This window comes from Rhipicephalus sanguineus, chromosome 3, assembly GCF_013339695.2.
Source record: "Rhipicephalus sanguineus isolate Rsan-2018 chromosome 3, BIME_Rsan_1.4, whole genome shotgun sequence".
Lineage (NCBI taxonomy): Eukaryota > Metazoa > Arthropoda > Arachnida > Ixodida > Ixodidae > Rhipicephalus > Rhipicephalus sanguineus.
In genome coordinates, this window is record NC_051178.1 from 213,559,576 (window position 1) to 213,573,087 (window position 13,512).

General features: G+C 45.1%; 1 protein-coding gene across 2 annotated transcripts in view; it reads left to right on the forward strand.

The window, feature by feature from the left end:
* The window catches only part of LOC119388269 (conserved oligomeric Golgi complex subunit 1), a 98,782-nt gene that overhangs the window by 36,740 nt on the left and 48,530 nt on the right, over window positions 1-13,512 (forward strand). For both annotated transcript variants that reach the window (XM_037655947.2, XM_049413895.1), the window contains exons 12-15: window positions 1,899-1,988; window positions 6,995-7,071; window positions 8,460-8,591; window positions 12,021-12,128. In XM_037655947.2, the coding sequence (XP_037511875.1) occupies window positions 1,899-1,988; window positions 6,995-7,071; window positions 8,460-8,591; window positions 12,021-12,128 (407 nt within the window). The remainder of the gene's footprint in view (window positions 1-1,898; window positions 1,989-6,994; window positions 7,072-8,459; window positions 8,592-12,020; window positions 12,129-13,512) is intronic.

The following is a 13,512-nucleotide window of genomic DNA, read 5'->3' on the forward strand; positions in this document are numbered from 1 at the left end:
GTGACCTAAACCATGTGTTCGCGGTGTCTCGCGTGCTTCTGATTAACGAATACTGGCGGGTAAGTTAAGGTTGTAAGCTGCAAACTGCGTACGCGTTCGGCCTTTAGAGAGCGGCAGAAGCCCACCCCCACACACGCTAGACATAATTAAAGTTTGAGAATGCATTGTTCTTGACGACAAGACACCAGAGCAAGGTTTTACTGCAGGAAAATAATTAAAACTAGATTTAAGTGCAATGCAAGCTGATGACAACTATCGATCGCACTGAAGTGAGCACACACAGCAAGGGTAATTATGGCCCGTTAAATCTCGTGAACAAAGCAAATGAGGACATACATATTAACATGGTGTTTTCACTGACATAAGCGCTCTTCGACAAAAAAATGTCAAAATTGAGGCCTGAGTCGATTTATTTTTCGAAAATGTACTTTTTTGAAAAAAACTCGCTTCTTTAACTATTTTCTTCTTATTTCGCGCTGCCTGTAGGAAAACGATCTTCCGCATAAATGTTGCAAAGGCTCCTTGAAATACTTGGAAAAAAGCATGGATGTAATTCACAGTAATGCGTATTAAAACCAACAAGAAAATTTTCGACACATCGTTTATAGCTCGCGTTAAATTCGGCCGTGAAATCCCAAAACGTTGCAGTGAACAAAAACAGGAGGTCTGTGCCGCCACCTTCAATTACTTTTTTGGCACGCTGGGAGCATTTCTTGGAAATAAAATTTTGGGTTCCGTGCACTTTGAATGTGCCCACATAACATATAAAAAACCCAGGCAAAACAAAAATATTGACCGGACAGGCATGTTCGATCTCTCGTGGAATCACCCTTTAGAGGGCGGCAGCAGCCCACTTTCGCACACGGTAGAACCAAATAAAATCTGAGAACACATTTTTCTTGACGAAAAGCCACCAGAGCAAGGTTTTGCTGCAGCAGAATAATTAAAACTGCGATTTACGCACAATGCAAGCTATTAACAACCATCAGTCGCCCTGAAGTGAGCACTCACAGCAAGGGTCACTTTGGCCAGTTATATCTCGTAAACAAAGCAAATGAGGACATATGATATTAAAACCGTATGTTCATAGACATAAGCACTCTTCGATAAAAAATTGCCGTCAAAATTGAGACCGGATTTTTTTTTATTCTATTTTTTGAAAATGTACTTTTTTGAAAAAACTCGCTTTTTTAACTATTTTTTTCTTTTTTTGCGTTGCCCGTAGGAAAATTATCTTCTGTATAAATGTTGCAAAGGCTCTTTTCTATAGTTGACACTGTTTTCAAGTTTCTGTTTGAAATAGTAAAGGCGCCAAGGCGCCTCAAACTTAGGACCCTTTTTTGATTTCGGCCGTGTTTGCCATTTTTTCACATTTTCTTCTTTTTGAGGACGGCATAAAAAAAGCATGGATGTAATTCACAGTAGTGCGTATTAAAACCAGCAAAATAAATTTTCGACACATCATTTATAGTTCGCGCTAAATTCGGCCGTGAAATCCGAAAACAATGCAGTGAGCAAAAACAGGAGGCATGCGCCGCCACCTTCAAATATTTTTTGGGTGCGCTGGGAGCGTTTCTTGGAAATAAAATTTTCAGTTCCGTGCACTTTGAATGTGCCCACATAACATATAAAAAACCCAGGCAAAACAAAAATTGCGACCGGACAGGCATGTTCGATCTCTCGTGGAATCACCCAAGGAACATTTGCATATTGTGTGTGATTAATTACAATTTTCTTGCTTAAGCTCAGTGAGTGGCTGCAAATGGTTTTGTTTTTGTTGTCAACCCGAGAAGCTTATAAACAAGGCATGTTTAAGCCTGGGCATTTTGAACAAAACTAGCTTGGTTTCTCATTAAGGCCGACTGGTTGCATAACCTTAATTGCCTCTTTCTTTGTAGGAGGAGGCAGAACTGGGGACCTTGGTCTTGGGAGAGCAGCTCTCACTGTGGAATCAGTTTTTCTCTGTTCACGTGGGAAATCGCATCACAGTAGGTATCCATACTGTGGAAGAAGCCAGTAAGAACGAGCTGGTTTGATGGCTTGCATTGTGACCAGCAATCCCAGGGCAGTGCTATTTGTGTTATGGGTAACGGTTCATTCATTCACATGCAGCTTTCGTATGGAGGTGGCACTGCATTGCGCATTTTGCATTGTACGATTTCTTAATGTGATCTACTTGCTTGTTTTGTCCAGAATAAATTAGATGTGCGGTACTTGATCGGAAGTAATAAATCATAAGTACGATATTTAAATATCCTTGCGCAGCATGGCATGCTGAAACCTTCTGTCTTATAAATAAGCTTGGACGCATCCAAAACCGTAATGCCAAGTTTGTCTCTGCAAATTGCAACTTTTTCAGCAGCGTTTCATTAACTAAATGCATCAGTTGAGCTCGGCTGGCATACACTAGGACAATGATGCCTAGCAGCAGGTTTAAAACTTTTCTTGTGAATTTACTATGGTCCCAACCGAATAATGAAGAACTTGCACATTTTTCCACCCCACTTCATCGCTAAAATATTGTAATGGTGAATTTTAAGTCTTTGAAATGCACTGTTGTACTGATGCGTTTCGTAATTCTTTTTTCCCGCATACTTTTATGCATTGGAATATTCCAAAAGGTGAAAGTAAAATGTGCTCTGAGTTTCAATTGTTTTTACATACCAGCCTACTCTAAGCACAAATCATTGCACTTCATTGCTCTACCTAACTTAATCTAATTTATCTACCCTTTAGTTTTTTTGTAATGGAAATTGTGCCTATGAACCTTTTATCACGACGATTATCTTATTGTGTTTGCAATTCTGCCTTGCTATGTGCTCTGATGTGTAACTAGCACATTTTTTGTTTGTTTATATATATATATTAGAGCTGTGCGAATAGCAAAATTTTGGGTGCGAAGCGAATTCGAATAATAAAGATTGAGTGCGAATCGAATCGAATAATTTCGGATAATTTTCGAATATTTCTCAAACATTTTTCGAATAATTCGAAGTGAAATTACAGAAAAAGTTGCAGAGAATCCCTAAGTATGTTCTCGTGAGATAGCAACATGAAAGTGTTTCTTTTCGCTAGGTTGATGAAGCACTGGCAGGGTGGTGTTTCATAGTTGTCTTATCAAGAATGAGGCAATGTAGAGGCCGAATTCTATTTATGTACATCATTTGGTGCAACCAAAGTGTTGACGACAACACTTTACACGTGATAAGCAAAGATGCCATTTCCTCAGCCTCTCCTCCTCTTTCAACTTCTGTGGAAGCCCAACTGATGTGGCGGAGAAGGGTGTGCTCCCTTCATGTCCCGAGCTCCAAATCTGCTTCGTAGACGTCGATATATAAGAACATCTGAAACTTTGGATGCTAAAAAGCTTCGGCTTCCCATTTTTCAAGCTTCCTGCCCAAATTTCAGATCCAAAACAGCATTAATTGAGCCCCCAACTCTGCCACATCTTTCATCTCTATTGGAACCAGCGTTTTCTTGACTTAATACATTTGCGACCGTAGCGGAGCTTGAAAGGCAGCTTTGCCGCAATACGGGGGTGTGATGAGGTGAAGCATACTGAAAATCTAGGGACCACTTCCAAACGGACGTTGACTGTCTCTTGGCTAAGTTCGACCGTAACGGACCTTGAAAGGCAGCTTTGCCGCAATACGGGGGTGTGAGGAGGTGAAGCCATATTGAAAATCTAGAAACCACTTCCAATCATACGTTGACTGTCTCTTGCCCAAGTTCGACCGTAACGGAGCTTGAAAGGCAGCTTTTCCGCAATACGGGGGTGTGATGAGGTGAAGCATATTGAAAATCTAGGGACCTTTCTAACCGGACTTTGTTTCTTGGCTAAGTTCGACCGTAACGGAGATTGAAAGGCAGCTTTGCCGCAATGCGAGAGTGTAAAGAGGTGAAGCATATTGAAAATCTGAAGGGGTCACTTTCAACCGGACGTTGACTGCATTTGTCTTTAGGAGGTTCGAATAGTTCGAATAGTAAAATTTCAGTGCGAATCGAATCGAATAGCAAACACTATTCGAAAAATATTCGAAATTTCGAATATTCGCACACCCCTAATATATATTGTTCTTGCACTATGTTTATTTGCATTCCCACTATATATGCTTTGAAGAAATGTACTTCAGTTGCAGTAGGTACATGTATAAAAACATGGCTGATCCCTCTGTCATAGGAATCGGTATAACACGAAAGTGAAACATGTCTTCACAGACGTAGTTGAGCATTTGTTGCGCATTCTTTCGCCCCAAGGGCAAAGGAATGAATGCTACAGCAACAAATTGTAATGTCACACGAAGAAAGGCAAGCAGCTCGAAACTTGCAACGCGCTGCTCAAGCAGAAAGGATGCACGGAACGAACATACACAGGATGAGAGCGAACTGTCACATTTGTAACTTATTTCTGCATGAGCACCGCGCTCCTTTCGCAAAAGCGGCCGCTGCAGTGAGCCAAGTGACCTTCGTGCTCTCAACGTGAGACGTACAAAACACCGCGATCACGAGATAAACGCAAGCACGAGCGACCACGCCCTGTAGACGCAGGCGCTTGTCGCAATGGCGACGACCTTTCAAGCGCGCTCTTCTACGCTGTTCAAGCCCTTCGTGCCATCTCGCTAGTGATAACGAAAACACGCTGTCAGGCCAATCTCCGAGTACCACCACTGGCAAATGGTGCATATAAATAGCTCGCCGTTAGCATTGTGAAGAACGTACCGTCCATGGCCGAATCGTTTCACGCTGCAGAGCGAGGGGTCGTAAGTTCGATTCCCGGTGACGGAACTTTTTCTTCTGGATTTTTCTTTGCCCACTGTTAGTCTTTATATTTTACAACATCATTTCTGTGACGGAAATACGTCAGTGCAGCCGTGGTGGACCCCGGCATAAAACACTTTCGTGTTAAAAAATAAAATAAGTGCATTTCACTGCAAAAAAGGATGTTGTTATTGTCTGTGGACAAGAAAAGGAAAGCTTTCTGTATTATCCCTCCTCCATAACAGGTGTTGTGCTCACGGCAGTGTGTGCCAACATTTTCTTGGTTCAGAAAATCACTTCGGTCAGGCATCACCTCAGTGATTATGTGGACTGATTTATCTTAAACAAGACATACTACTGGTATTAGATCCAGTCATCATAGTGAAAAAAATGTTTTTTTTTTAGGCGACTTGAATGTTCACCTTAGCTTTCTTGTGTGGCGCGAGCATAGAATGCGGGTACAAGCCACACGTGATCTTTAGAGCGTAGCTCTTTGGTGCTCGTTCCTGTGTTGAGTGGTGTCGCCGTCGTCGGCGTTACCGGTAGAGCGAACAAGAATGAAAGAGAGCGAACGCAGAGCACAGTGAGTCGCTGTGTTAGCGTCTGCAACGCCTCATGCCCGCTCGCGGTTCTTGTGACAGCACAAGGCATGCCTCTCGCGCCCGGGCACGAGAAAGGGCGTTGACCTGCGAGGCTTGGAAGAAGAAGAAGACGTGCGTTAGTCGAAGGGACACTGTGTGTGGAACGCTCTAGTGGACTGTTAGATTTTGCACCTAATTTTCCGGGCACAAGTTCGCACCTAATAAACAAGTTTTAGAGCGCAGCTCTTAGGCGCCCGTTCCTGTGTTGAGTGGCGTTGGCGTCAGTGTAACCGGCAGAGCGAACGAGGACGAAAGACAGTGAATGTGGAGTGCGGCGGAGGATGAAAGATGGCGATAGCAAGGAGAGAACAAGAAGGAGGGAACAACAGCGGCGAGGCAACAGGTTCCACAGCACCACGGTAGTGTGTGTCGTCATGCGGTGGCCGATGACGTCATCACTGAGGTTTGCGGCGAGGGCGTCCACCGATACCATATAGGGAAATAAAGCACTGCGTGAACAGAGGCCTGTCTGCGACGGCTGTTGTGGAACGCGCCCACGCACTACGTAGGTTCCAGGGTCTCCTGGTTAGGGAGGCAGTCGCGCCACAACTTATCGCAAAATCAAAACATCTACACAGCTGCACTCAGAATTCGCATTAGGCAGTATCGTAATCGCCGGTGAATATTTAAAATTATTTTATTCTTTGTTATATTTTTTTGCATATTTTTTTCTTTCATTCTTTCCACATATGGCTCATACTTGCATATCCAATGCAGGTATCGGCACTTAGCCTTATGCTCTATGAGAGTGCGGTGTTTGCTCCTGTGTAAATCCAGGATGCTTCACCTCATAGTTGCGCAAGGTTGACCTCGCTATAGCTGAATGTGGAGTTAAGCTGCTACTTTAAGTTATCCTGACTGTCTGTGTACTGGGATTATGCAAGAGAATGGAAGTCCTGAGGGATTATTTTTCTAATTATTCCTGACAGTTAAAGGAGTACTGACACCATTTTTCGAAGGCGAGTTTACTCTGCCATAGAAATCTCTTGTATAAAGAGATGGCTCTGAGCAAGTGTGAAGCTCAGCAAATGCTGATAAGGTATTTTATTCTGATATTAAAATCAATTTTCCCATGGCGCACCTACCGACATAGAAACTAGCTTGACGTCAGGCTACAGTGCTAATTCTGGTGATTTCATGCAGCAATCTGGCTAGTTGTGATGATGTCAGATGCCAGAATATCCAAGATGGCTGCTTGTGTGTCACCAAAACATTCAAAATGGTCGCTTGTGCATCACCGACGGAGCTACGGTTCGGAGCGGCCGTGGAAATGTCACGATATCTTGCGCGAGCACGTGGCAAGAAACTCATGCCGTGTTGTGACGTCAGGGTACAGTAGGAACCAAAACTAGCTTTTAAAAACATGCCGTAATTACTTTTTCAGGGTGCACTCACGCTTAGCAGTGCATTTTCTAGACTCTTGAGGGCTTGGCCTTTCATTATACGCAAAAAAACAACTGCAAATTTTCGTGTCACTATCCCTATAAAATCGGCTATATTTGAAACTATTTCAAAGTAAAGTTATTCTCTGATCTCATCGAAATACACATCTGTGGCAGCAAGGGACTTTTTTTCACTTTTGCCTGATCATGCAGGAGCTGATCAGACTTCAGCTGAATGCTGCCATGGATTCCTGTCTACAGGCGCTAGAAGCTGTCAAGGCTGGTGCTAGGTGCGTGAGTTCTGGTAAACCTTTTCATGCCAAAACCACTTTCAGTCATCCAGGCGGGGGTTCTTGTACTGCGTTCTTGAGCAGTCAGAATAAATTGGATTCCGTCCCATTTCATCTTTTGCTTCCCCAATTTGTTGGCTGAGGGGGTGCTGGATGCTGCAAATAAGAACAGGGGAGGATGAAGAGGGCGTGCTCACGTTCGCTAGAACAGCTAGCAGGCTGGCTGTGGCTTCCGATTAGTAAAGGCCTCCATGTCCTTGCTGAGGGCTCTGGCCACCCTAGCCCACATCATTTAAGGAAGAAATTACCTGCAGCGTATAAAGTTTAACAAGACCATTTTGGCAATGCCACACCAAATTCGCACTTAGGCAGACTTACTCAGCAGCAGTGCTTAGGACTAATCACTGTGTGACTTGCGGGCCTGCAGTGGCTGCTCTGAGCACCTTTAATTCATACTCAGGTGTGCCTTTTTTAGCACCTCATTGGGGATCAACTTGAAGGTTCTGAAATCGGCGAATCATTTTCAAGTCTGGTTGCTTCTGCCTGGTCCACTCTTGTTGCCGACACATCACGATGTATGTCCTTTAAACAGCGTGCATTACTAATGATTCAGACGCATCAGTGCAGACACAGCACAGCTTTTGCTATGGGCAGGTTTGCTACCGTACTTGTTTGATTCCATAATAAAAACAGACAGCAAGCATTTCAATGACCACAAGAGGTGCCAGTGTGGGCATTAGTGCTTGGTGTTATTGATGTGGCTGGATAAAAGACTTTGCTGCAGCACATCTGATTGGCGCTTTCTTTGCTTGATGACGTCATTTATGGCATGCTCCTTTTATAGTGAGGCAGTCGTATAGATGGCACGCATGCTGTTACGGTGTGTGGTGCAGTACAGCAAGAAAATTGCTTGTCTTAGCACAAGTTTATCAAAAGCAATGGCCTTCAAGATTAGAGATTAGCAGGCTGAACTGTAAATAACGGTTTCGCCTGTTATTCAGTGATTGTGTCTTTTCTCCCCAATTAAACAGAACTGTTCATTATAGGATACTGGACCCACTTCCCACTGAAGGCCATGCATGAAAGAAAATTTCTGGCTAAGGCACTGCACACAAGATGTGGCAGCAATGCTACTTTGCCATGGCCGACAAGTTGGCACTCTCGCAGTTTTAGTGTGCAGCAAGACTCCCCCTGTTTTCTGTTTAAAGTATGAGGCAAAAAAGGTTCCATGGCAAGAAAGTTTGAGAATCCTTGATCTTGGCATTTCCTCCAAAAGAAGGTTTTCTTTTGTCTGCTGGTGCCAAAGACAAGTGGCAGTTGCTTCATCTAACAGCTGTATTAGCGCTTCGTTTTATGCTATAACCCTAACTTTTGAAATGTCCATGCAGGGGTTCAGTGCTTGAGCAACCGTGCGAAGATTTCACGTGGAGGACAGTGTCACAAGAACACCTGAACACACATCCTTCTTTCCAGGAGGTCTTGGTTCTACAGACACGGGGTCTCACACCGCAAGTTCAGGCGTAAGTATTTGCGATTCACTGCTGAAGCGGTGTCTGGACTGAGCATGTGCTCTTGCTTGTGATCAGTGCTGGCATGTCTTGTTCCTGTTGAGGTTTCTCGGCAGCTGGACCTACGGCTGCCGAGCTCAAGCTGTGTAGTATACTGTCACGGGATTGTGACGTCGACGAAGGCAGCAGACGGCGTATTAGACTAAACTCTATTTGGCCAAACTTGTGACTAGGAGTTGTGACAACGGAGTGTCAACCTATAGGTATACACACTGTACACTGATAGCGGCGAACAGAGCGTCGGCCGTCGATAAACTGATCTGCAGCAAAGCTCGTTGACTTTTATACCGTATTTACTCGAATCTAAGCCGATGTTTTTTTTTCGAAAAAACGATGTGCGAAAGTAGGGGGGTCGGCTTAGGTTCGAGTACAATGACTAAGTTTGTTTTTTTTCTGGCCTTGCGAATTTCGGGGGTCGGCCTACAATCGAGGGCGGCCTAGATTCGAGTAAATACGATACATGCGACATCGAACATTCGATCCTTATCGCTGGTGACCGCGTTAGATCGAGAATAATCTCAGCTGTTCACGTTTTCACACTCAACCTTTACGAAGATTCTAACATAATCTGGAAGGTTCCCAGACATTAAGGCGCGGCTTGCACAAGGCAGCGGCTATGCGTGCAACGGACTAGTTACATAAAAATAAGAAGTGCGTGTGGCACTGACCTCCTCTGAAAAAGCATCGTCCCGATGCTTGTAACAGGACACGGAAGGGGAAAAAAAAGTGCATGCACAAATAAAGTACAATGATAAAGGAAAAAAAACAGAGTCCTATGGTTCGCTAACACGTATAAAATGGCTTAAGGCGCACGACATGGGCGACTTCAGGTTGTGCACGGCGCCGCTGAGAGTTTGTGATGCCGTCCGGGATGACCTCGTGGTCTAGAGCGCCAAGACATCGAAGCACCTTGTATGGCCCGAAGTATTGCCGAAGAAGTTCATATCGGCATCCAGACCCAAACACGGTCACCGGGCTGGTTTTCCACGAAGCATCGTCGAAGATTGTAACGGCGACTGTCGATTGTCTGCTGATTTTTGATGTGTAGGCGGGCAAGTTGTCGGGCTTCTCGGCGCGCTGAAGGTAGAAAGTCGCATCGAGGTTTTCTTCGTCGGTGACGTTGTGGCCGTCGAATAGTACGTCGAGGTCGCTAGTCCGTCGTCTTGCGTTGCGGTTAAGTCGCGGCGTTGGGTCACGGCTAGGTCGGCTTGTCTCACTGCTTCTACGTCGCCTCGACAGGTCTTCTTCAGGCCCCGAGATTTCATCGTCAGGGCTCAGTCTGGTTTGCGTCGTGTTCTTAAGATATCGTTGCGGCGGCGGTGGCAGAGGATTTTCGGTATTTCGTCGTACAGCAACCGCACCTCCATCGGTTGCTGCCCTTAGTTTTCCGTGTACGGGCTAGGTGACCGGCCCCACATTGCGCCAGCGTATGGTCTGCGTTGGGGAGAGACATAGTGTCCTGGCAACGGCGATCGGGAAGGTACTTGGGGGGTCCAGTGCGCTCCTGCGAGATAGTCGGCGATGCCACATGGTCGTTCACCCTGCTGCAGATGCGGCGCATCGATGGCGAACCCACGCAGTCCCATCTGTTGGTACTGGCAGCGGCAGTAGGTGTGGCCAGCTTCTGTGCAATGGTAGCAGAGGGGGCGGTGGTCGGGGGTGCACCAAACGTCGGTCTTCGTCGGGGTGTAGTGCTTGCTGACAGGCGGGCGGTATGGCGTTGGTGACGGCGGCAGCGTCTGGCAACAGTACTGCGGCTGGAGGGGGGGGGGGGGGAAGGGGTGGTGCGTCAGGCTGCAGCAGCGTAACTCAAGGCTTGCGGCTGAGGCTGTGGTGGTTCAGGGATTCCTAGCGATTGGCGGACTTCCTCGCTGACCATGTTGGCGATCGAATCCACTTGCAGCTTGCGATGTGCGAAAGTGGGGGGGTCGGTTTAGGTTCGAGTACAATGACTTAAGTTTTTTTTTCTGGCCTTGTGAATTTCGGGGGTCGGCCTACAATCGAGGGCGGCCTAGATTCGAGTAAATACGGTACATGCGGCATCGAACATTCGAGCCTTATCGCTGGTGGCCGCGTTAGATCCAGAATAATCTCAGCTGTTCGCGTTTTCACGCTCAAGCCTATAAGAATATTCTAACATAACCTGGAAGGTTTCCAGACATTAGGGTGTGGCTTGCGCAAGGCAGCGGCTACGCGTACAACGGACTAGTTACATAAAAATAACAAAAGCGCACGTGGCAATACGCTCACCCAGCAGACTTATGAGTCTGCAGCCCAGAAAACGATGGAAGACAGGCAGGTAGAAAGGACACAGAATGCGTGCTGTTTATTAATTTCCCTCTGTCCTATGATTACTGTGCTAATTAAAAGCTGCAAATGATGCCCCACATGCTTTTCCTTCCTTTATTATTGGCATCATAAGGCTGTGCTTATTCGTGCCTCTTCAGTTACCATGACGACAGGCAGCAAGTAATTTTTCATATTGCGAAATGAGTGATACCTTGTTTTTTCATAAAAAGAACTGAATCTTTTTAACACTGATGTTCAAGTTGCATATTCTCTTCAAGCTTTCTAAAAAATACAGAAAAATACGTCTGCTAGCAGCCATGAAAAGATGACTTTACATCAAAAGTGCTACTGCAAAGGCACATGCGATGCCACCATTTGTTAGCAGAGGGCACCACTTACATTCAACACTACGTTCCTGCTACTTCAACTCATTTTTGTGTGTTGACACTGTCATTGAAGGAAATAGCTGGTTGAAACTAATTTGGAGCCCTGCACTGCGGCGCTTAAAATATTGGGGTGTATCGAAGGAATAACGTTAATGCATAACCTTTGATTCTTACTATTGTTATGATTTAATGGGGGTCAGTATTCTTGGTCTGAATTGAAAAGAAAGATAAAAGTCTGCCAAATTTATTTTGCTGAATTCGGTTTTAGCAAAAAGAGATCAGTTCTTTCAACTTGTGGGAGCATGAGTAACTCTTTTACTCAAATGTTCCTGACCATTCTGAAGGACATGTCCGAGTGCCAGGGGGTGGATTGCTGTGTGGACTCAGTAGCCCTCGTCTTGCTTGTAATACTTGTGGGTGTGTGTTTCCTTGGACTAAACATGTCATTTTGAATGCCTGAATGAATGAAGGGTCTGCTTGTCATTTTATATAATATTTTTACAAAAAAGGAATGTGTATTTGCTAAAAGAAGTAAAATGTTCTTAGCCGTATATACTCATCAGTAAAAGCCAAAAATATGCGCTTAAAATAAAAATGGGAAAAAAAGTTCCATGAAGAAAGTAATAAACCCAAGAACAATGAACTGTGGCTTAGCATCCTTTCAGTGCAGCTTGAAGTGAGTAGTGACCGTGTGTATTACGCGTAGACTGTGCAAGTCCTTGTGCCAGCACTTGGAATGCCTCTTGGAGGAGCTGAGGCCCTGGGGCTCTGTGGAGGAAGACCTGGAGCAAGCCACTGTAGCCATGCTTGGCCGGTGAGTGGGCATGCACATGGGCTGCAAGCGTGCCGATTTGCAATAAGATGTCTTGTTAGGGAGCAGATAAAGAAACTTTTTTTTTTTAGAGGTTTTGCTAGTTGGTCTCAGTGCACCAAACCTGCACGAAGACTACAAGAGCTGAGGGCTCGTAGCACAGTCTTTTCTCAGCATATCCACTGCAGAAGGCGGAAAGCCTCTTGTGTTGGCCTCCCTTCACTTGGCGCCGATCCAATCACTCTGATAGACCACCTGCTGTATGCCTCACGGGGTCTCCACTTTCGTCCTTTGCAACCTATTTGCCGTCTGTTCCGTACTGCTTGTTGTGCCTGATCGTTAGAGTTATTCACTCCATTGCTTGTCGTGTGTTCTATCTAGGCTTGTGCGAATATAGTAAATTTTAGGTCTGAAGTGAATTCGAAGTGAATAGTGCTTTGGTCGAATAATTTCAAAGCGACAGATAGCATATGTCACATATTTTTAAGAAAAATGAGCATATTTGTCATGACCTAACTAACCTGCACAATATTTTTAAAGTTAAAACAAGGCGTATGCAAATGTCATTCTTTTTGGTTCAAAGGGGAGTGCAGGCAACTTTGAGTAGTAGCAGGATTTGACTTTTGGTAGAATACAAGTGATAACTTGTAAAATACATTGTGTTTTAAAATTTACTAAACCTAGAGCATAAAAGCCTGTATAACAAGCTTTTAAACTTAAAAAAAAATGATGAATCGATGTTAGGGTAATACAGTAAAACCTCATTAATTCAAACTTGGTTATTTCGAAATCCTGCATAACTCAAAGGACTTCTGCGATCTTGTATTTCGCAATGTAAATTTGAGCTTAATGGCTAGGGTGTTGTGCTGCTGCGCTTGAGGACGTGGGTTTGATTCCCAGGCACAGCAGCTGCATTACGATGGGAGCGAAACGCAATAACACCCATTGTAACCCTTTGTGTGTCACTTTTTCACAAAATGTAAGCCCATGAGGTCTGTTTTTACAGCAAAAGCTGTTATCAGGTCATAATGGCAGTGGGGTAGTGTCCGCCGCCGCTATCGAGCGAAATAAGAAAAAAATTCTGGAAACGTCAGCCACTCTTACTGGGTATCATCCTCAACCAAGCTAGCACCTCTAACAGTGGGTAAGGTTCCGTGCCCACAACCTCGCTTTCCAAGATGAAGTGATGGCGTCAACCTGGGCGACAGATACCACCGGTGGTGGCTGTTATTCTTTGCTTCCACCCACCTAGCCATTGGTAAGCAGCCACTCTGTGCTCTCGGCCATGGCTCTGGTGGCAGTAATGGTGTTTGAGGCTGTGGCGACCACTGCGCACAGACCGGCGCAGCCTCCGCCTCGTCATTGATTAGCCCGGCGTGACACAGCT